The sequence below is a fragment of the Brettanomyces bruxellensis genome, chromosome 7 (genome assembly GCF_011074885.1).
Source record: "Brettanomyces bruxellensis chromosome 7, complete sequence".
Taxonomy (NCBI): Eukaryota; Fungi; Ascomycota; class Pichiomycetes; order Pichiales; family Pichiaceae; genus Brettanomyces; species Brettanomyces bruxellensis.
Window position 1 is genome coordinate 907,457 of NC_054688.1, and position 22,793 is coordinate 930,249.

Below are 22,793 nucleotides of genomic sequence, written 5' to 3' on the forward strand. Positions count from 1 at the left end.
TATATATACATTGCATGATATTATTAGACCGTTGATTTCTGTCAAGTTTCAGTATTTATCTGCGAAATGATCGTTAAGAGAAGCAAGAAAATAGAAAAGACACCCGTACACCTAATAATACACAGGCTGGACGCTATATGATGAAATAAAGCAATTATGCTGTCATTTCAGGAGCATAAAATTTGGTTTCGCCCCGAAAAATGAAGCCTTTTCTTTTTCCCGTTAAACGCTACCTGACCGAGAACACTACACAGTTTACTAATTCTCTAGTCTTACATACTTTGTTTCAATCAAGATTGTCTTTGGAAAACCTGAAATATCTTAACAGAATTTAACAATATCAGACTTTTCAAAAGCAAGATGACGACACCCATAAAGAAAGGCGAAATAGAGCAGGCACCAACCCCTCAAAACACACCAGCATCTGTCTCTGGCTCGTATTTGAATAAGGCCCAGCCACCTTCTATTCCAACTACTATTAAGGAGGATGAAGAGCTACGGCAGAAATTACTCACAAATCCAGTGTTACTTTCTGCTATTCAGGGAAAGCTTAATACATTGATTGGTCAAGACAGTGGCTATTTTGATCAACTTCCAATGATTGTGAAAAACAGGGTGTACGGCCTTAAGAGTCTACAGGAAGAGCAACTAAAGTTGGACATGGACTTTCAGCGGGAGTTATTTGAGTTAGAAAAGAAATATCAGAAAAAGCTCAAACCCTTATATGAAAGTAGACGCGAGCTCGTGAAGGGACTTAAGGAGCCTAGCAAACAGCAAATTGAGGATGGAAGAATATTGGTCGAAGGTGAAGATGATGATGAACCTAAGGAGGACAAAATTGAGGAGGTGGAAGAAACTGCAGAAGAGGATTCTGAAGGAATTCCAAGCTTCTGGTTAACTGCCTTAGAGAATTTAAACCCCGTGTCAGATCTAATAAGCGACAGGGATGCTGACGCATTGAAATTCCTTGATAATGTAAGAATGGAATATTTGAAGACACCTGGATTCAAATTAATTTTTGAGTTTAAACCGAATGAATTTTTCAAGAATGAGGAATTAACCAAGACATATTACTATCAAAAGGAATTGGGCTACTCAGGCGACTTCATATATGACCACGCAGAAGGCTGCGAGATTGACTGGAAGGATAACGAACACAATGTTACAATTACAGTTGAGACCAGAAAGCAAAGGAACAAGCACACAATGCAGGTGAGAACTATAAAGAAGTTGACACCAATTGATTCGTTCTTTAATTTCTTTGATCCTCCAAAGCCACCAGCCTCTGACGAAGATGGGGAAGAAGAGAAAGAAGATAAGGATGCTAGCGCACAAAATGCTGAAAATGAAGGGGACGAAGAAGGTGATGAGGGAGAAGGTGACACAGATCTAGAGCAAAGACTGCAGATGGATTATGAGGTTGGCGAGCTAATTAAGGACAAGCTCATTCCACGTGCTGTTGATTGGTTTACGGGAGAAGCATTACAGTATGAGTATGACAACGGTGAAGAAGAGGAGGACGACGAATTTAACGAGGAGGATGAAGAAGACGAGGAAGATGAGGAAGACGAGGACGAAAGTAAGGAGGGTGATGATGCTGACCATACGAAAAAAGCTACGAAGGTTCAGCCACAGGAATGCAAGCAGCAGTAAGCACAATTTATATATTTCCGTTTATCAGTCCATACTGTTCTCCTTCATTTTAAAATTTTTTATTCATGAATGCAGTTTAAAGTTGCTACCCATCCAGTTTTATCTTAAGGATCTGCTTGAAAAGGTGTACGGGTAATGTGAAATGTAGGCAGACATCTTTTTTTTTCTATCTTTTTTTTCCGTACGCTTATATTATTTTAAAGCCGTATCATAAGTGTCACACTAAAGGGTCTTAGACAGGACTTAATTTAACTAATTTATACCAATTTAATGGTTACTAACAGGACATAATCGAGAAATTGACAGATACTTGAATGGCAAATGTATGTTAATTCACATTTTTATAGTTGTGTTTGGAACACGGGAAAAGTGAACTCGTATAATATTAAATAATAAGACTTATAAAAGAACAAATGTGCATGGCACGCGGGGGAAAAATTAAAGAACAAGAAAGAAAAAAAAAAAAATTGGCATCTCAAATAATAAAGAAATAAAGAACAAATAGATGGTTATATGAGTACTTCCAAACACCGTCCTTTTTATACTGCAGCATGTGCTTAAAAGATGCAACTTTGCTTTCGCCTCTCACATTATATTTCGCCCGTTGATAAACAACATTTCAATTTTTTTTGGTCAACATCTTCCATTATCGTGCTGTACTTTATTCCTGTCATACTGCTTATTTACATTCTGCTGTTCTACATTATTTTGCTGGGTAGGACATTCATATATCAATCGGGAAAGAACGGAGGGTCGTCGCTGCACTTATAGTATCTACAAACTTTATCATATTCACACTTTTAAACAAAGAATCTAGCATCAATGAAACAATATAATAACACGGCTAGACTGCCGTCAACCGCTGCGTACTCAACAAGGATGATCATCTTGGCATTGATGTTGCCGGCTTTGAGTGCTGCACTACCATTACCTGTAAGTTACTTCCTAGCCGAACGTGATGGTAAAGCGTCTGTACTGAAAAAGATATCTGTACCATTGACACGTGGCGAGTATTGGACATACATGATTAGTTCGATTTTGCTCGTTTTACTTGGTGGTGTTTTTTCCGGACTTACCCTTGGTTTGATGGGTCAAGATGAGGTTCATTTGAGAGTGTTAGCTCAGAGTGGTTCAGCAAGTGAACGTCGGGCTTCAAAGACTGTGCTGAATTTGCTTGCAAGGGGTAAGCATTGGCTATTAGTGACACTATTGCTTTCAAATGTCGTCACAAACGAAACATTACCAGTCATTTTGGATAGATTTCTCGGTGGAGGTGCAGCAGCAGTTTTTGGATCCACAATTTTGATTGTTATTTTTGGTGAAATAATTCCACAGTCTATATGTGTTAGATACGGTCTTCAAATTGGTGCATTTTTCTCCAACTTTGTGCTTGTACTTATGTATATCATGTACCCGGTTGCCTATCCGATTGCCAAACTTTTGGATTGGTCTTTAGGTCAGGATCATGGTACACTTTATGGTAAAAGTGGATTGAAAACTTTGGTGAATCTACACCACACTATGGGTGTAGAGAGGTTGAGCCAAGATGAAGTTACAATTATCAATGCGGTTTTAGATTTAAAAGACAAAGCCGTGGGTGAGGTTATGACTCCTATGGATAAAGTTTTTTCTTTGCCGTCCGATACCATTTTAGATGAGGCAACTGTCGAACGTATTTTCAATGCCGGATTTTCCAGAATTCCTGTTCATCTGCCGGATGAACCCGCAAATTTTGTTGGCATGCTTCTGGTAAGAATTTTGATTAGTTATGATCCAGAGGATGCTCTTCCCATTTCCGCTTTTCCGTTGGCTACGCTTCCAGAGACCGGGTATTACACATCATGCTTAAATATATTGAATTACTTTCAGGAAGGGAAATCACACATGGTTGTAGTGAGTGATACTCCAGGGTTGGATACCGGCGCACGAGGTGTTGTGACTCTTGAAGATGTGATCGAGGAATTGATTGGTGAGGAGATTGTTGATGAGAGTGATGTTTATGTTGACGTGGATAGAAATATCAAAAGATCAATTCCAGGCCCATTGGCAAAGAGAAACGTGGTTCATTATCTTCACGATCTTTATAACTCTGGCCATGATCATGAAAATAATAACTTAGACGAATGCGATAATGATATTGTTGTTCAACGTGGTATCTCGGAAGGGCAAGGTAAAGCTTCCGTCTCGTATTCCTCTGCTGAAAACTCTAGAGAAAATTCTCCCGAAGCCTCTAATTATATTCTCAAAAAAAACTTCAATGCAGACAGGAAGAAAGAAAAGAAAAAGGCCTCGAATAAATCGGAACTGGAACCATTGGTTAGACACAAAGTTAACGAAGTTCCACAACCTCAACTGCAATCATTGGGAACAGTTATCACGAAAGGTATCAAGCCTTCGAACTTGGCTGCAAATCCGTTGCATACTAACAACGAGCATATAAAGATTAAGAAACAACCAAAACTGAGTGTTCCCGCAGATACGTTAGTAAAGCTGTCTAAGAGCAAAGGGAACATGCCTTTAAAGGACAAATATTTACGGGGATTGAGGTCTGTGTCATCACAAAAGCTTTCAAATGAGGATAGAAGTAGCAGCAGTTTGGCTGTGGATCAGTTAGCCTCTAAAGATGGGGTAAATGTCTTGAAAAAGAAGCAGTCACGAAATCGGGCTGTTTACGACAGTGAAGTAAGCGCATTTGTACAGGGCGTCAGTGAAAATGTGAAAAGAAGCAATGATAGACAGAATGGCACCGGTACAGTTAAGGCAAAAAGAATCGGTAAGGCAGTTTGTCCAAGAGAAGGTGACACCCATGAGATTCAGAGAGAGAGAGGTAGTATTGCTTCATCTGACAGCTCCGATGGCATCATTGAAAGTAATATCGTGGCGGATAGTGGGTTTACCAGAACCGTCATCGAGGAAACGGCCGTGTCAGATGATGAGGATAGTACTAGTACGAAAGAGAATCACTCATCAGGAAAGAGAAGAAAGAGCAGCATGTGGAAATTTGCTGGGAAGAACCATAAGTCTGGTAACGAATAATCTGATAACTTGTCAATCGCGATACCTTTATCGACCCGTTACACGAAAATGATATACGTATGCTTGGGCAAGTATAAATATAATTATTGCTTGTGCAGAATACTATTTTGGACTCTTTTTAATATTTGTATTGATGGCATGTATGTACGTGTATTTACATGTAAGGTACTGACTGGAATTCAGAGAAGCGATGAAATTTGAAAGTTATGATTTTCCGTTTTCTTTTTTTGTGCGAAAACCATTACCCGGTTAGGATTACACTATAACAGGGCCGGATATTAAACAGAAACTCCGTACAGCTCCAGGAGCTTTCCCATAGAGCGATTGGTATCTACAAAAATTATTTTTGAAAGGGTTTTACTAGATGATGTTAAGGCTAACCTCTAAACTAACATTTAAGTATATTTTAGTAAAGAAATATAATACATAAATGCAGTTCTATATATAAACGAAGGTAGGATAAAGCGTAAAGCCGGGAGCGAAATTTACCCTTTCTGCCCCCTGTAAAAAAAAGGGGGGGGGGGGGAAAAAAAAAAAAAAAAAAAAATTTGGTCCTTCGGCTTTAGATAGCGTTATCCGGTAAACACACACACATTGTGTTAAAACCGAACAGTCTATTGAATCTAAAAAGGACGAAATGCTGTGATTTGATTTCGACAGCTTTAGCCTCATCATTGCTTCTTATCCTGAAATCCGCAATCTCGGCTTTACCAGACAGTCTTTTTTTTTCGCTCGAATGTAAAATAGTTTCCTTCACCTATGCGTCATTATTTCGATATCAAGTATTTTTATCTTTGTTGCTCATCTTTTGTATAAAGAAAGACCTGATCTCCTATCCGCACACCCCACAATTTTATTTTATTTTTCATTTGAATCTTATGAACTTTCTTGCGCCCTATTTTCACTCTTTAGGTTGCCTTGTTTTTTGCATAGAAATATTATCAACGGCTAGAGATATTATTAGAATTAGGTTTATCCCGGAATTACAGGATAGAATAGAGGACTGAGAGTTGCAAATGGAAGGTTTGGGATTTAGATAATACTATCCATCACCAAATCATATTTTTGATCCAAGAGATTATTAAACAATATTGTCATTATTTTTTATACCATTTGATAGAGTCAGAGACGACAATTGAGAATGCCGGCAAACATTATCAAAAAGCTATTTGGAAGCCATAAAGGCTCAAGATCGTCTTCAGTTTCATCCTCCGAGTCTTCTTCTCATTCAAGTCAACCGCATCAATCTAATGACTTTGTTACCGAGCCTACGGCTGTTTCAACATCAGATAAAACAGAGGGTGCAAATCAGGAACAAGTTAAATTAACAGTTCCGTATTCGCAAAAGATGGTCAAAGGCAATAGTGGATCGATAAACACAGTAATTGGTTCAATGGCTGGATCACTTGCTAATGTGTCTATTATTTCAACAGGGGATGAGTCCTTTGTTTCTACAGCAGAAAGTACATCGTCAGGAAGTTCAGTCTCAAAATCTGTTCATAGTGGAATGAAGCTTCGTAGATTTTTGGGTGGAAGGGCAAGGAGAAGAAGAAGAATGGCTGTGAAGAAGAGATTCGAGAGCATCGGACAGAAGATAGAAGAGCGTCATACGGAAAGGAAAGAGAGTTTGAACAACGTTCTTGAAAGGTCACAAAAAAATCGTCAGCAACGCAGAAGAGCTGTGCTTGATGCACTGAAGATTTCTGACGGTAAGGGGAAGCAATCTGAATCAGAAGAGAAGGAATCCGATGATGAAGCAGATGAAGTGAAGAACAAAAGAAGTGAACAGGAAATATTGGTTCAGCTCTCGTCAAAGTATGGCGAAGTTTGTCATGAGAAAGATAATGACATGAAAGAGTTTGTTTTGGGACAAGGTGCAGGCGGGGCGGTTATCCTAGTGAAACGATCTACCGATGGTCACATGTTTGCTGTGAAGAAGTTCAAAAAGCAGAATATGAACGAGACAGCGTATGACTATAAGAAGAAACTAAATCATGAGTATGAGATTTCTGCCGCCTTGTTTCATCCTAATGTGATTCATACATACGATTTGCTCAAGTCTACCGATGAGAAATTTTTCGCCATAGTTATGGATTACTGTCCGTACGACTTTTTTGCCCTGGTTATGTCAGGCCTGCTTACAAGAAAAGAAACTTATTGCTACTTCAAACAAATTTTAAAGGGTGTGAGTTTTCTGCATCACAATGGATTTGCTCATCGTGATTTAAAGTTGGATAATTGTGTCATCACCAAGGATGGAATCTTGAAGCTTATTGATTATGGCTCCGTAGCTATTTTTGACCCGGTTTCAGTGAGAAAACTGCAAAGTAGGGCAAAACTTCTTGAAACTGCCACTAATGATGAAGAACTGCATGATATTGCAGTTAAACAACAAAAAGAGGAGGAGAATGGCACTGAATCAGAAGCTTCATATTCAATTATTAAGGCGACCGGCGTTGCTGGTTCTGATCCATATTTAGCACCGGAGTGTTTGAAGATGGCTTCATACGATCCCCGTGCTGCAGATATATGGTCTGTTGCGATTATATATTGTTGTATCATACTTCATAGATTTCCTTGGAAGCTTGCCAGGGGATCTGATATTGCATATAGTGCATTTATTGCAGCCCCTTCAGAAAAAATTGATGCCAAGGGTAAAAAGCATGTTTATGGACCTAACAGGTTATTAAGGGCTATCCCTTCGAAGTCCCGTAATGTTATTAGAAATATGTTGGCTTTGGACCCCAAGAAGAGATATACCATTGATGACTGCTTAAATGACAGCTTTGTGGACGAGACTTCTGAGTGCAGTGTTATATGGAATGACGTGGAAAAGAAATATGTGGTTAAGTTGGGTGAAGGTCATAAACATCATCTAATTTCTCGTCGTGAAGTAGAAAAAACATTAGAAGAAAAAAAGAAGCTGAAGAAAGAGAAAAAGTTGGAGGTTCCAAAAAATGATGATTGTGCCAAAGATGAAGATACAAAGGAAAAACTTGAGGGATCTAAGTTAAAACAGGAAGTTTCAAAAAGTAGTGAGGAGTCAAAGTAAGGGTTCCGATACTTCACTCTTCTGTTAAATAAGTATATATAATTACAGATATGCGAATGTGAAGCAGAAGAGGCAGATGAACTTCGGCAGCATCTTCAATCTGAGAGGTACTTCAGAAGTGGTTTGCTTTTACTATGGATGAAGCGGGAGGAAAACAGATCGAATAGTACCGTGTATTACATTTTGTATACATATTTAGACAACTTATAATTACCATCCTTGATCATATATCAATGAAATGGATTCACCATTATTGATCCTTCTAATAGCTTCTGAAAAAATACGGGACACATCCAAAACTTCCAATCCTTTTCCGTCAGCCGTTCCGTATTGCTTAATATGTGAGCGTTGCTCAACTGTGTTTGTAGTAACAAATTGATCAATAGCATCGCATGCCCTAACTTTCTCCAAGGCTGCGTCACTAAATATACCGTGTGTGACGATAACATATACATATGAACATCCCTGTTCCTTAAGTAAACGAGCTGCACGCATAGCAGTAGCACCAGTATCAATTAAATCATCTACTATTATGCAGGTCTTGTTTTGCACATCACCGACGAGCATAGTTGTAGCGACTACATTCTCCCCTGCACAACTGATGTTAGAAGAATCATCAATAGTAGAAGCAACTGATTGACCATCATTAGCGGAAGTTATAATGAGATTGTCAGTAGAGGCAGTAGGAGCCAAAGCGCAAGATCCCAGCCCTATCGCGGTAACTGGTTTCTCAGTGGATCTTTGATGTCTCTCTTTGTGGATAAGAGCGAATTGCATACTTAACGAGTCAGCAATTGCAGCAGCTCTCTTTGCTCCACCAGCATCTGGGGAAACAATAACACAGTCTTTATAGTTTTGAACATAATTCACAATGTAGTGCTGGACCAGTGGTTTAGAAAACAAATTGTCCACGGGAATATCAAAGAATCCCTGGAATTGAGGATCGTGCAAATCCATTGTAACAATATGATCTGCGCCAGCACCAACCAGTAAATCAGCTATGAGAGTTCCAGATTGGGCAACCCAAGTCTTATAAGGATGATGCCTGTGTTGTTCGGAGATATCTTCACATGTAGTAGCATTATGATCTAAGACTGACTTGACCGAAACACCGTTGTGAAGTTTAAACGAATCTGAAGCGCAGCATGGAACTGATGAAGTAGAGTGCAAAAATTCATGCTTATCCTTTTTTGAAATGAATGAAATACCCTTCTTGCTAGCTGGTGACTCTGGTTGACGTGAATAGAAGAATAATGGGCATATCACTGTGATTCTTTTAGCGGATGCCATTTTACAAGCAGAAACGGTAAGCAAAAGTTCCATTAGGTTATCATTAACTTTACCAGATCCTGATTGAATAATAAACACATCTTTCTCTCTGACAGAATCGCATAATCGCACAGAAGTTTCACCATTTGCAAACTTCTTTAACTCAATTTCACCCGGTAGAAGTCCCAAGTTGTCACAAATTCTTTCGGCCAAGCCTCGATTAGAGGACCCAGAAAAAACAACAATATCTCTCATGATAGATGCGTACGATACTTTCTGAAGACCCGATCAAGAAAACTGAATTTAAACTATCAGACAATCAAGCTGTTGCATTGCTGAAGATCATTTTGCAGAAGATAAAAAAAAAAGATAATTATTAAAAATTTTTTTCCCAGTAACGACCCTCGTTCAAAAAAATTTCACTGTTTGAAAATATTCCTATAGAGAACGATCGTCGCGTCGATAAAAGTTAAAGAGAGTAAGTACTAAGTAAAAGGGTAGGCAGCAGTAGCAAAGAGGTACTTTCATCCAGTACAATTTAATAGTAGGAAAGGATATTACAATGCTCTTAGGCATTGTATCCAGTAACGACTGTTAATACCTTGTCATCAAATAATCGAAATCTTATAGGCATATCCAAACGGTAAAATGGATTTTTCAAAACATAATCGGCGTAGCTCTTGTATAATTGCCCCTGCAATTGTGTAGCCTGAATTAGCGACACGTCATTTGAGGTAAATAATATCAATTTCAACCCAGTTGTTGTCTGATGAATAAAAATTTTAAATTTAGCAGTCGTAATACACTGAAGACCAAACCGATTAGAATTTGTAGGAAGTCTTGACTTCTCATAGTTTCCCATTGCCTCCTCAGGTGTTAATTTTGACGCTATAGCATGAACACCATGAAGAGTGCTTGCTATAACAAGATAGTCATTTGAATTCTGTTTCGATATTGGTGAATTTTGAGTATGAAAGTCTTTCTGATAAAGGAGAGATCCGGACTTTGAGATCAAGTAGAATGAATATATGGGCATACTGTTAAATGTGATCTAAAATTCTTAGTATAGTGAGTATATGATAATTAGAGGAGAAATATTCGTTCCATGTTTATGAAGGGTAACAATCTGTTTGGTACTCTCTCTTTATTCAAAGGATATAAAAAGATTTACCTACGTTCTAGCAGGTCAAAAAAAAAAAAAAAAAAAGGGCATTCCAGTACTGCTACAGACATCTATTGATGAAGAAACATACATAATGCTTTTATATAGATTCCTACATATTAATAGCCCATAGCCAGTGTTGTCAATATATTACTTACTCTCTATTTACTAGTGTTCTAAAGAAGTCCTCGAGGTGCTCTATCCCTTCTTTTGTCTCTGAACACACGAAAAGCAAGAAATCCGAAATAACCGATAAAAATTATAAGAATTGAGCACATAATTACTTTGAGAGTTTTCCAAACCAGGGATCCAAACCAACCCAAAAATCCATATTTGCTTCCATATTTCTCTTCATCTTTACGCTTCAATTCCTTCTCCTGCCTCTGAAGACGACTAAACGTTCTTCTCCTTTTCATCGATCTCAAACCATTTTTGTTGCGTTTTTCCGAAACCCGCTGCGTGCTCTTACTTTGCTGATTCTTTGATACTCCTATGCTATTGAGTAAGCTATGAACGTTTTTGATTTCTTCACCATTTGATGCCCTAAAAGTCGATGTCTGTAGTCTGTAAATGTCGACGGCATGTGTAAGTTGGCCAGTTTCAGCGCTAAGACCAATGTATGGCTTTAAAGGAAAGGCATCCACTGGGAAATTCATTTTTTGAATGCAGTTCTGCCAACTTCCATCACCGTTTATATCTACATCAAGGCGAAAGTATGCTTTCTTACGAAGAAAAATAATCCTGATCTTTGATATCTTACCTTGGTTTCCGGCATCATAAACTCTGTGAATCGAACATCCATCCAGCTCCGTCTGATAGCCGTCGTTATCCTTGTTATATTGTCCAGCATTTCCATAATTTGGTTGAATGGAAATGTATGGAAATCCTCTCTTATTCATTGACTTGTACTCCTTCCTGTCGCCATTTTTATATGTGTCAATGAATATTCCAAGTCCTTTATAGTCACTCTGAACTCCAAAGACATCACCTTGATGCAATTGTGAATCTGTGAACCATAAAGCCATTCCATCTCCGATCAAATTGCTTCTTTTCTCATGGCCATGTATGCGAAAGTCCAGCTCTACTTCGAGAGCAGATGAATCTGACTCAGAAATGAAACTCTTAGAAAAAAGATAACCAAGTGCGGACGATCTGTCAGGAACAAGGCATACATGATCCGAATCTCTCTCAATTTGCATATTTCCCCCGTTAACATAATTGTTAAATTTTAAGGTGGAAAGATCAACGAATGGCTTTTTTAAATCAAGATAATTAAGATGAATTCTACTAATCTTCTCATCTGTGATTGAACTTTGGTTTGGATCAAACTGGTTCGATGTCCCTTGGAATAATGCATTCCCCTTCTCCAAACCCTTATCAGCTCTTCTAATAAATATCCAGTATAGTATGAATATAATTATACCTAAAAGAAGGAGTTTCACCTTTTTGGACAAGCGGTTGATTCCTGTCTTCGCATAGGTAAAATAGCCCCTTTTAGGACCTCCATGGGAATAATCAATATCCATGGCAGAAGTTCTATCCTTACCCAGTTAATATTTAACTTTAGAATACCTTTCCAAAGTTATTTTTGTGCAATTAATCCGATAGACAGGCAATGGCTCAAATAAAAGTAACCTGGCAACAGAAACTAACAGATTTGAAAAAAAAATTCCGTGGCAGTTTCCTATGAAAAATCAACATAGAGTAGGGTCTCTGGAATGAAAGGGTCGCTGTCAAAAAAAAAAATGGGGGAAAAAAATAACACTACAGAAGGTAACGCACATTTTAAACAGAAAACTATTTTCACTGTATATTATAATACACTATCATCCAATTTCGCCACTAATAATGGCAAAAGGATTAAAAGAAGACCATTAATTAATAAATAAGCGGCGAGGAAAAATGAGTAAATAAGCCGTCGAATATATGTATGGAATAAACAAAAATGAAATAGTACACGAAAAGTCCGCTTCCTTTCCCCTAAAAGTCCATATTCATGTACGTAGAGCTATTTTGAACACTCATAACGCTCACCATGCTGAGATCCTCTGCAAGACGGTCAGGCCTCTCACCAGGACAATGAATCAAAACTTCGGCCTTGTTACACTGTTCACTAGCTTCAATGGAAGACGCTGAAGAGGTTTGAGTACTTTCGTTTTCAGCCATAGTGTCAGTGGTAGAACCTTCACCTGATGTATGATTTGCATTCATACCGTTCTCTGTGCTAGTGCTAGTATTCACCCCAGTGTTAACACAGTTTTCCGTGCGGATGTTATAATTGTTATTGGAGGGATATTGACAATTCCCTCTTGCTTGCCTGCCTGTGTTCGACCCAACTATAGCAGATTGTTTCTCGTCCGACAGAAGTGTGCTCACTCTCAGTTTAGCGTAATGACTCTCTGAGGCTCCAATTGGAAACCACGTCATGTTGTGGTCCCGAAGATTTTCTTCTGTAATCCTTCTCTGCTGTACACTTGGAGCTAGAAAGGATGGCTCAACAAAATTTTGCTGCCACGGTTGCTGTTGTTGTTGTGGTTGTGGTTGTGGTTGTGGTGATTGCCGTTGTTGCATCTGCATCTGCTGCCTCATCTGTCTTTGTTGCAGCTGACGCATTTGTATTTCCCTTGCAGATAATGGTATTTGGGGTTGGAAGCCACGGTATGCTTGCGGGACTTGATTCCTTAGCTGTTGTTGTTGTTGTTGTTGCTGCTGCTGTTGCTGTTGACATATTTGTTGAAACCTTTGTTGTTCCAATTGCTGAAATTTAAGCTGCTGTTGAAGTCGCTGGCGTTCTACCTGCTTCTGCTGCTCCTGCCGTCTTTCTAGCCGTTGTTGTTCCAACGTTTTTTCATTCGCCTGTCCAGATCGAGACTGATGATGCGTATGCCTTCTTCCGAAAATTTTTCTCAACATATTAGGATTTTTCTTCGAATGCTTCATTATGATCGATGTCTGTTGCTGTTGCTGCTCCTCGTTATTAAGTTCCTGCGCAATAATATTCTGTCTGTTGAGAGACTCGATGCTTTCATATGGTTCCACATTGTCCATTACATTGGTTTTTGTAGCACCGTAGCCACAAGCCACGCATGATCCACACTCAATGCCATTTCCTGGATTATCAGGACCATAAATTCCCTGTGCTCTAGCAGCAGTAGCCACGTTCGTAGAATTAGGCTCTTGATCGATACGTAAGCCAATAACATAGTTTCTCTCTTGTTCAGCATCTTCCATTCCAGAGTTCTCCATCGAACGCTTCCTGTCCATAGCGACATGATCGATTGGAACTTTACACACAGCAAGTTCTGGAAGCAGACCTTTCTGTGCTTGCGATTCTGTGGTGACCATCTCCATAGAATCCACTCTCGAGTTTATAGAGAGAGGACCACTTTCAGAGAGTTTTTGACATTCAAGTACGTCTTCACGGAACTTGAATAAAGAACCTCTTTCCCAGGGATTGAGAGTTAAATAACGGCATAAAATGTGAAATATTTCCCGAGAAATTGGCAAAATTTTTAAAAGGACTGATGGGTCTTTCACAAACGCTCTAAATGTTGTATCATTTAAAGATGCCTTAAGCCACGGATTTCTTATGGAAATCAGATTTATAAGTATTATCGCTAGGGACCAGACGTCTCCAGCAGCAGTTGGGAAGCATACGTTTTCCCTCATTCCAAGCTCGTTCGGCCTCAACAAACGATCGATATGAATTGTACGAGAGTCCTTAGAGTCAAAACCTTGACAAAAGTTTTGTATTCTTTCTGGAGACATGTAATAACTGGAACCACAGCAAACATTTGACTCTATAAAAGGCTCTCTAAGGGCAAGACCGAAATCTGCCAAAATTAGCTTGGCACCATTATTAGCGACCATTATATTTTCCGGCTTTAAATCACAATGATAAACACCTTTTGAATGGCAATATGTGATAGCGTCGACCAGCTGGATAAAAACAGACTTGATTAAAAATGGATCTTGGCTGTATCGTTGCTTGTCAACAATCATGCCGAAGAGATCACCCTCAGGATAATAATCCATGACAACAAATAGAGCTTCCTTAACGTCATAGACTTTATAAATAGATAGAATGTTGGGATGTTTATGGACCCTTAATTGCAAACTGATTTCCTTCAAAATTTTGCAGTTGTAACCTTTCTTGATAATCATATCCATCGAAAGAATATTGGTCATCAAAGTACCGTTATTCATGAGGGCCTGATATAACAACGACTTTTCAAGCTGCAATAAAAGCTGCTTGTTTGTATTATTGTGAGTACTTGTTGAATTCTTAGGCACTTGATGCTTTAGAATAATCTTTATCGCGTAAGTCTTCCCGGTATAAAGATGGCGTGCTGAATAAACGATTCCGTAGGAACCGGCGCCTACCTTCTTCTGAAACTGGTACTTGTTGTTTAATATAATATTTGAAAGGTCCCTCATAGTGATGCTATGTCCATCTGGTAGTTATGACTTGGTAAATAAATTAAGAAAAATAAATAACAGCAGTATTTCTTCAATCTGCTGGTCTCTTGTGAAACTCAAGTAGAGATACAATTAGCAAGTAATGATATGTTCTCAGAAACGTTGTTTGTAAAAAATGTGTACTTTCAAAAGATTATAAGACTGAACTATAGGCAACAAGCAGTATCTATGATTGTGAAAAGCAGGATATTAGTCCGCTGAAGAGCAAATTTGCACGAGTGAAAACACAGAAGAATTTGGGCTCACAGAGAGGGGTGCACCGTTAAGAAAAAAAAAAAAAATGTTGGAATCGGAGAACAGAATGGTGGATCTCTGAAACTCTTCAAGAAAAAGATGTATATTCTTTGGATAATTTTAACAATGCAAAAAAATAATAATAATAAAAAGGTGTGCGAATGACCGAAAATCAAGCTATGGGAAGCAGCTTTCAAAAATTAAACGTTGGAGAAGAAAATTATATGGTCAGCGGATATTTAAGGCGAAAACAAGACAATTGGAGATATTACTATACGTGCATGCATTGCGTAACTCCAGGTAATTTATTCTCTATTCCTTTTTTATCATCCAATTACTTAATAGAAAACGATCAAATATCCTGGAATTCGGAAGTTTTTGTGCTGTATATTGATGTCTCTGGTCTGTTGCACTGACTGACAAAAACTTATTTAATTATCACGGACTTCTACGGAAACATTATGTAGAGTAATCGACCGAAATAGGAGCGTTGAGGAGCCGATTAAATAAATAAATTTAGCAGTATTAGTATTAACGTTAGTCTGTAATCCCAAGAGAGCTGGCAAATGTATCACAGACCAAGAACATTCCACAAACAAATTTCGTTTAGGAACAAGGAAGTATATTATACACTTGCAAGGATCACCCTATCCACATATATTTCAGCTTACCAAACAACGCCTGGGACATACCGTACATTTCCGGCGTTCTTTTTTTTTCCTGTATTTCAGAATACGAGAAATAATAAACTACTCTCCGAACTTTGGATCCTGTTGAGTCGATAATCCACACTATGCCAAATTTTACATAGTTAAAACCCGCTTATTTGTGATTACAAGTTGTGTTTTTTAATATCACACAGCCCAAAATAGTATGATTCATGGTTCGAAAAGATCCAGCCGATAACTTCGATAGGTAAAAAAATTTGTGAAAGGGAAAAATCACTTCACCTCTCAATCGTCGCCTTTCCTTTTTTCTGGGGCGTCCACCATAAACTCACTATATTCATAGATTGATGCAGCCTCTTCTTTATTCAAAGTTTTCACGCTGTGGCTGGAGCAAAATAGAAGTGCGGTCGCACTTTTGTAGATGCTCGACTAGCGTTTGAAAGTTGTAACTGATTCAATTATGTTGCATAATAGCCGTTGTCTGTCTTTCAGTAGTTCATTGAATATAGATGAACAAGAGATTTGTAAAGCCACATACATCCCTGGTATCGGCATGCTCAGGAAAAAAAATAAAAATAAAAAAATAACATGATTCCTGGAACCATTATTCTCCGTCGGGTCTTTCATAGCGGTGGGGGCAGTAGATATCCAAAAAAAAAAAACGTTCGGGGAGTGATGACAAAAAGGAGGCTAAGTTACTTGTTTGGTAATCTACGTGTATTGATATAGTCATAACCCATAAACTCTATGGCTATCATAATATGGTTCAACGTGGAAGTGTATAAAACAATTAATGTGTCTACATATTGCTGTTGGAGTTTTTCTTTAATTCGAACTTTTCAGGACAGAAGTTCATGGAGTAACTGTAGACAATGCATAAGAAAATTATGCAACTTCTTTTTGCGGTGCTAAATTGTGAGAATTTAGTACAATGTAACCCCAAAAAAATGCTCTCCCCTCACTATTCTAAAAATCGATCATCTTTTTCCGGTCAACGGATAAGATTTTATAATTTTCCGGTATTTTTTTCATTTTATGAAAACAGTTGTGCTTCATTATGAGCGAGTGAAGAACCATTCTCGGTAACCGTTTTTTTCTTGTTTCCTCGTTCCCTCACTTAAGTTAAGCCAATCCGTCAACACAGCCCTTAATTCTCCTTCTTTTGCTCTTCATTTTGAGCTTATTATAATACTTTATTTTCATGAATCTGCAGAATTATTGATTGTTTAGAAGGTCTAAAGTCGTTTTAAGAGGCATACGCTTTTTGGATTTAATTTCCCTGTTCAGCCTTTTTTGTCTTACCCCTAGATATTTACTGCCTTTGTTACGTTTACAATTTACTCCCGGATCTCTTCACATCATCCTTTTCTTTTTCACGCCTAATTAAAATCAAAGATCCCGCGGTTTTTAGATACTTGAGCCGTGTTTATGCTTTAATTAGCGGATAAATGCAAATGTAATTTGATCACGTGATAAATGTCCCCTGATGTTGGAGGTCCGTTATTTTCGTTTTTTTTTTACTTTTTTATGAGTGCGCATCGCGTAGGGTTGAAGGTCCATCACTGAATTGAAAAACGCGTTACCCACCTTGTCCGATTCATATGAACTGAAGCATACCGTTAGGGACGACCAAATTTAAAGAGTAGTACAAGCTAATTTGAAAATCTTTAATTTTGGTTTCGTAATGGCCAAATTAGATGATTTCTTCGGCAAGTCTGCCATTCACAGGGTACGTAAATGAACGTCCATTTTTAAAGGCATATATGTTTATCAGAAGAGTACTAACTGTTTTGAATATCGCAATTATTGTGAAGATTAAAAGAAAAAGCTCTGGTTCGAATGTTGCTAAATCTAAATTAGTCGGGAATCCTGCCAGAAGGTCATCATATTTCAAGCGCAAGCCAGAGCCAATTAACCTTGACTCGAGTGATTCTGATGATGTGGTGGTTATTAAGGAGGAGAATGCCAAAACGCCAAAAAAGAAACTACACGCTGAGCACAAACAGTACTCTGCTGAAGCACCAGTCAAGAAACACCATGATGAGGAGAAAATACAGGTGGTTAATACAATACCATCAGATAAGTCGTTCTCAACTGCTGAGGAAGTACTCAAGAGTATTCCGGATGCTGATGAGAGTTATCTAAAGATTGATCCAGAGGCAGCAAAAATGAATTTTTTCCAGCTTAAGGCCAAGCAACAGCAGGATGCTCAGTCTGAGGCTTCGGGTCCGCCGATTGATCTTCCTGTCGCCAGAAAGAACTGTTTGAATGGTTTAACGATTGTGTTCACAGGAGTCCTGCCATCTTTAAATAGGGAAGAATGTGAGCGTGTTGCATCACAATATGGAGCAAGAATAACTAAATCCGTGAGTGGTCGAACTAGTTTAGTCGTCATTGGAAAAGATGCCGGTCCAAAGAAAGTCAAAACAATAAAGCAGAAGCATATTAAGTGTATTGATGAAAATGGATTTATTCAATTGTTGGAAAAAATGCCACAAAATGGAGGTTCTGGTGAGAGTGCAAAAAAGGCGTTGGCGAAAAAGCAGAAGGAACTTAATGATGCAATTGCTGAAGCTGAAGATGAAGAGAGAAAGGAAAAGGCACGGACAACGAAGCACAAGGCAAGTAAGTATAGTTCTACTTCTTCAAATTCACTTTCAACTACAGTTTCACCATCCGCGGAGCTTTGGACGACTAAATACGCTCCAACCGAATTGAAGCAAATTTGCGGAAATAAGAGTAACGTTAAACTGCTCTACAATTGGTTGGACACTTGGTTTACTAAATCGCATGGAGGGAAGTATTCTAAGGGTGCAGGGATCGATAATTATAAAGCGGTTCTTATCAGCGGCCCTCCAGGTACGGGTAAGACAACAGCTGCAAATCTTGTGGCAAAACTATTAAATTATGATATCGTGGAAAAGAATGCCAGTGATTTCCGTTCGAAAAAGCTTCTAAATCAGGGCCTTAAAGTGTGCCTTGATAATACTTCGGTGGCGGGCTACTTTAAAAAAGGCACGGACGACATAAAGCAAGACACTAATGACAAGAGGTTTGTCCTTATTATGGATGAGGTTGATGGTATGTCATCCGGCGACAATGGTGGAGTATCATTATTGGCTCAATTTTGTAGGATCACGAAATCACCGTTGATCCTTATTTGTAATGACAAATCGCTTCCTAAAATGAGAGCATTTGATCGTGTTTGCTTTGACATGACCTGGAGGCGACCAACGGCGCGAGAAATGCGTTCTAGATTAATGACTATTGCACATAGAGAAGGTTTGCATCTTGATCCTAATGTGGTGGACGAACTTGTTGCCGCTACGCATAATGATATTCGACAAATAATAAATATTATGTCAACTGTTGCGCGAACTCAGAAAACATTGGATTTCAAAAACACGGCGCAAATACAAGGGTCATGGAAAAAGGAGGTGGCCTTAAAGCCATTTGATGTTGTCGGAAGATTATTAAGTTCTAATTTATATGGAGCTAAGCCTACCTACAACATCAATGAAAAAATCAATCTTTTTTTCGCAGACGCCGACATGGTGCCGCTCATGATGCATGAAAATTACAGATCGACACAGCCGACTGCTGTTTTTAATTATCCGCCAGATAAGCAAAACTACGCAACCCTACGTCAGCTTGAGAAAGCCTCTAACGTAATTTCTGAGTCTGACCTCGTTAATCAAGCTGTCAGAAGTGGCGAACAACAATGGTCGTTGCTTCCATTCTATGGAGTAATGTCTACTATTCTTCCAGGGTCATATATTTGCGGAAGGGTCACTTCGCGAATATTCTTTACTTCGTGGTTAGGTCAGAATTCAAAGACCATGAAATATAGACGGATTGTACAACAATTGCAGTATCACTCTTCTACAAAAACAAATACTAGTAATACGCAGCTCCGTTTAGTTTATGTTCCATATTGGAAGACCTCCCTGACAGAACCTTTAATAGAAAAAGGAGCATCCGGTATTGATGATGTACTCAAAATGCTTGACGGATACTATTTGACCAAAGAGGACTGGGATAATATTATGGATCTTGGAGTCGGAAGAAGGGGTCGTATGGTTGATAAATTGAAAAAGATTCCAGCGTCGGTAAAGACTGCACTAACCAGAAAGTATAATTCGTATACACACCCAACAATTATCTATCGGACAGGAGAGATAAAAATGGAAAGACCGCGGGGAATTAAATATGTTGGAGATGTGATTGACGACGATGCAAAAATAGAAAAACGGGAGGAAGATGATGAGGAGAAACAAGAAGAAACGGCTGACCAAGATATAGGTAAGGACACGTTGATTAAAGCTGTCAAAAAACGTTCTCGTAAAAAGTCAGGGGCAGGTAAGACTGGAACGAAAAGGCGGAGGAGGAACTGAAGGATACAGGGAATATTTTTTTATTTCTTGTCGGAATAATTTTCAGTTTAACTAAAACCCTATTTTATCACAATAGTTGTTTCTTTTGCTTGTTATTCGTCCATTAGATTTAAGATGAATTTGGATTCTTGGGGATGTGTGATTGTGAACAATAAGCTATTGAATATGTAACGTTAATGTTAGAGTTTGTTGAGTTCTATTAATGTTTTTTTTAAAAACAATTTGGGACCGTTTTTTTTTCTCCCCTCCTCCCTATTGTTTGGAGCGGTAAATCTGAATCTGGGCTTCGCGATCTATTGTCAGAATGCCCCGGAATACTGCGAAAACCCTCCGCAACGTGCATATTCTTCAAATTTTCCTTTGATATGCCAGAAAAGTAATCGGATCTTCGGATGAATTATGGTGTGGCAGTAGATCCGTTTCTAAATTTCGCAAAGCCCCTTTTCATAATGTTAAAAATTACTGTGCCTAAATTTCATCGGATATAGAGCAATTCCGAATTTTACGTCATAATTAATTACTTTTGCAAAAGTTAGTACAAGCCCCTTTTGTAATGGCAATCCCTGTAGATAAGAGCCGAAGCCTGTTTCTTTATGTTGACATCATCGATGTCATTTTTGCCCTTTGATAAATAGTCAATTTGGCTTCTTTTTTTAAACAGGGTAATCATCTGTGATGATATTTTGGGAGATTATTTACAATAAACGTAACACAGTGATTGTTTTTAGAAGCATCGGTTGAACTGTTTCGGATATATAATGAGTATTAGACCCTCTTTGCATCTTCTCCTGAATTTTTGTAACTCCTTTACTTGTTCTTTTGTTAGATAGTTCCTGTCTTTTACTTCGTTATCCTTGCCTGCTGATAAATGGCAAAGCAGTCAAAATAGTTGAAAAGTGTTACTAGAAATGTCTTCCACACTTCCTTCAGTTTCTGTTGAAACTGCCGTTACAATTCCGATTGCAACAATTACATCAGTTTATGCTTCAGCTTCAAGTTACTACTATTCATCTCTTCTACCGGTGATGAAAACTGAAACAAATTTGGATGCAAATGTAAGTTATTCAAATATTGGTGATGAGCTCCAGGCTACTATGTCATACTATTCGTTACTTGAAGTTCAGGCAACAGCGACAGACCCCCAAGTTATAGTTTCTGTTGCTGCTGAGGCTGCCACAGCTTCAGAGGTTATGAATGAAATATATAAATCCAATACCATGTATGAAGGAAACCGGCCTTCTTTGGGAGGAAATTTAGCATTAGCAATCGTTTTTGGCTTCATGTTGGTCTTACAGGCTGTATTTGGTATTATGACCAAGCAGTGGTGGTTCTTTGTTACATATATGTGTGGTATTTTCCTAGAAGTTTTAGGTTATTCGTCCCGCGTCTGGTCGCATTATAACCTTAACAATTTTGATGCCTATGTTATGCAATTTGTTTGTATTACACTTGCTCCCTGCTTCCTTATGGCTGGAATTTACTTTATTTTAGCCCAGCTGACTGTTGTAATGGGGCAGGCATTTTCAATCCTACGTCCTATGCAATACTCGTTGATATTTATCATCTGCGATCTTATATCAATTGTTCTTCAGGCAGCGGGAGGTGCTATGGCGGCTATAGAATTATCAGATCATAAATCAACCAGAGTTGGATCCAATGTAATGGTGATTGGCCTCGCATATCAGGTCTTTACAATGGCTCTGTTCCTAATTTTATGGTTCATTTTTTGTTACAGATGTTATATTTCAAAAAAACGATATGGTTCCAGGATCTTTTCCAAGGAATTTGAGCACGTCCGCCAAAGAAAGATGTTTGTCCCATTGTTTTATTCTGTGACAGTCTCAGTTATTTTGATTTTTATTAGGTCGATCTACCGTTTGATTGAAATGGTTGAGGGATTCAGTAGTGATATGGCAAATAATGAAACCATGTTTATGTTTTTTGAGGCGTTAATGGTTTCACTTGCTACTCTCTTGATGACCATCTTCCATCCCGGGTTTTCCTATGGAAGAAAAGCATACATACCAGTGGAAATGAATATTCGAAAGAGTTTGACTCTGAAAAGCGAACATTTCCGCAATGTTGCAAGAGATAAAAAACTGGAAGTTGACTGCGAAACCTTCAATGATGATTCCAGCGAGTGACTGTTGTTTAAACGGGGTTTTCGCTTTCATTTCTATGATCGCGTTTTCTAACGACTTAATGTCATATCTCTTACATCCCTATATTATGCTTTTTTCCTGCTTTCTGGTATCCTATTCCATTTTTCATTTACTTTTCTTACATGCATTTTTACATTTGCATACGTTAGATTATATGCATTTGTTATTTTTTGGCCCGAACGGTTGGGGTCTATTGAGCCATTTCTCTGCTTCTTCTTTATTCTCTGGATCATTTTTTAGTTCATGTGAAAAACTATTCAAAGTTATACTATTCTAATATCGTATTTTTTTGTATTCGTTTTCAACGTGCTATTTTTCAAAGTCATCGTATACCCGTTACGTTTCCAATCGATACTTATTTAAGTCGCAATGATGATCCTTTAGCACCCCTGTACGGAAATTTCCATAGTCTTGCCACTCCCATTGGTGATTTCTTTTAGAATTTGGCATATTAATACTTGAGTATATCCATTTTCTCCTGATTTTGGAAGGCATTTTTTATTGTTCAATAATTATAGATTGATTTTTGCTTAGCTATATTTTAATCCTTAATCACAAGGTAAATAAGATTTTGCTTTATCGCCCATAACAATCGTGCAAAAATGTTTTGGGTGGAAAAAAAAAAAAAGTAATAATAATGTACAAACCGTGTATCAGGGATGGAAATGTATATACCGCTAACAG

The 22,793-nt window shown here is 38.3% G+C and overlaps 9 protein-coding genes across 9 annotated transcripts; 5 read left to right on the forward strand and 4 right to left on the reverse strand.

The window, feature by feature from the left end:
- Positions 1–360: 360 nt before the first annotated feature.
- Positions 361–1,653, forward strand: BRETT_004879 (uncharacterized protein; the record flags this gene model as incomplete). The annotated part of the gene is made up of 1 exon (XM_041283367.1): positions 361–1,653. One exon carries the CDS (start codon positions 361–363, stop codon positions 1,651–1,653), a length of 1,293 nt encoding a protein of 430 aa, XP_041136719.1.
- Positions 1,654–2,475: 822 nt separating this feature from the next.
- MAM3 (cell agglutination protein Mam3) lies at positions 2,476–4,689 on the forward strand (the record flags this gene model as incomplete). Its single annotated transcript, XM_041283368.1, has 1 exon — positions 2,476–4,689. One exon carries the CDS (start codon positions 2,476–2,478, stop codon positions 4,687–4,689), a length of 2,214 nt encoding a protein of 737 aa, XP_041136720.1.
- Positions 4,690–5,830: 1,141 nt separating this feature from the next.
- BRETT_004881 (uncharacterized protein) lies at positions 5,831–7,741 on the forward strand (the record flags this gene model as incomplete). The annotated part of the gene is made up of 1 exon (XM_041283369.1): positions 5,831–7,741. One exon carries the CDS (start codon positions 5,831–5,833, stop codon positions 7,739–7,741), a length of 1,911 nt encoding a protein of 636 aa, XP_041136721.1.
- Positions 7,742–7,951: 210 nt separating this feature from the next.
- BRETT_004882 (uncharacterized protein) lies at positions 7,952–9,265 on the reverse strand (the record flags this gene model as incomplete). The annotated part of the gene is made up of 1 exon (XM_041283370.1): positions 7,952–9,265. One exon carries the CDS (start codon positions 9,263–9,265, stop codon positions 7,952–7,954), a length of 1,314 nt encoding a protein of 437 aa, XP_041136722.1.
- A 313-nt stretch (positions 9,266–9,578) lies between these two features.
- BRETT_004883 (uncharacterized protein) lies at positions 9,579–10,046 on the reverse strand (the record flags this gene model as incomplete). The annotated part of the gene is made up of 1 exon (XM_041283371.1): positions 9,579–10,046. One exon carries the CDS (start codon positions 10,044–10,046, stop codon positions 9,579–9,581), a length of 468 nt encoding a protein of 155 aa, XP_041136723.1.
- Positions 10,047–10,348: 302 nt separating this feature from the next.
- BRETT_004884 (uncharacterized protein) lies at positions 10,349–11,698 on the reverse strand (the record flags this gene model as incomplete). Its single annotated transcript, XM_041283372.1, has 1 exon — positions 10,349–11,698. The coding sequence occupies one exon, from the start codon at positions 11,696–11,698 to the stop codon at positions 10,349–10,351; it is 1,350 nt and encodes a 449-aa protein (XP_041136724.1).
- Positions 11,699–12,152: 454 nt separating this feature from the next.
- BRETT_004885 (uncharacterized protein) lies at positions 12,153–14,609 on the reverse strand (the record flags this gene model as incomplete). The annotated part of the gene is made up of 1 exon (XM_041283373.1): positions 12,153–14,609. One exon carries the CDS (start codon positions 14,607–14,609, stop codon positions 12,153–12,155), a length of 2,457 nt encoding a protein of 818 aa, XP_041136725.1.
- A 2,707-nt stretch (positions 14,610–17,316) lies between these two features.
- Positions 17,317–19,947, forward strand: BRETT_004886 (uncharacterized protein; the record flags this gene model as incomplete). Its single annotated transcript, XM_041283374.1, has 1 exon — positions 17,317–19,947. One exon carries the CDS (start codon positions 17,317–17,319, stop codon positions 19,945–19,947), a length of 2,631 nt encoding a protein of 876 aa, XP_041136726.1.
- A 908-nt stretch (positions 19,948–20,855) lies between these two features.
- BRETT_004887 (uncharacterized protein) lies at positions 20,856–22,091 on the forward strand (the record flags this gene model as incomplete). Its single annotated transcript, XM_041283375.1, has 1 exon — positions 20,856–22,091. The coding sequence occupies one exon, from the start codon at positions 20,856–20,858 to the stop codon at positions 22,089–22,091; it is 1,236 nt and encodes a 411-aa protein (XP_041136727.1).
- Between the last annotated feature and the right edge of the window lie 702 nt (positions 22,092–22,793).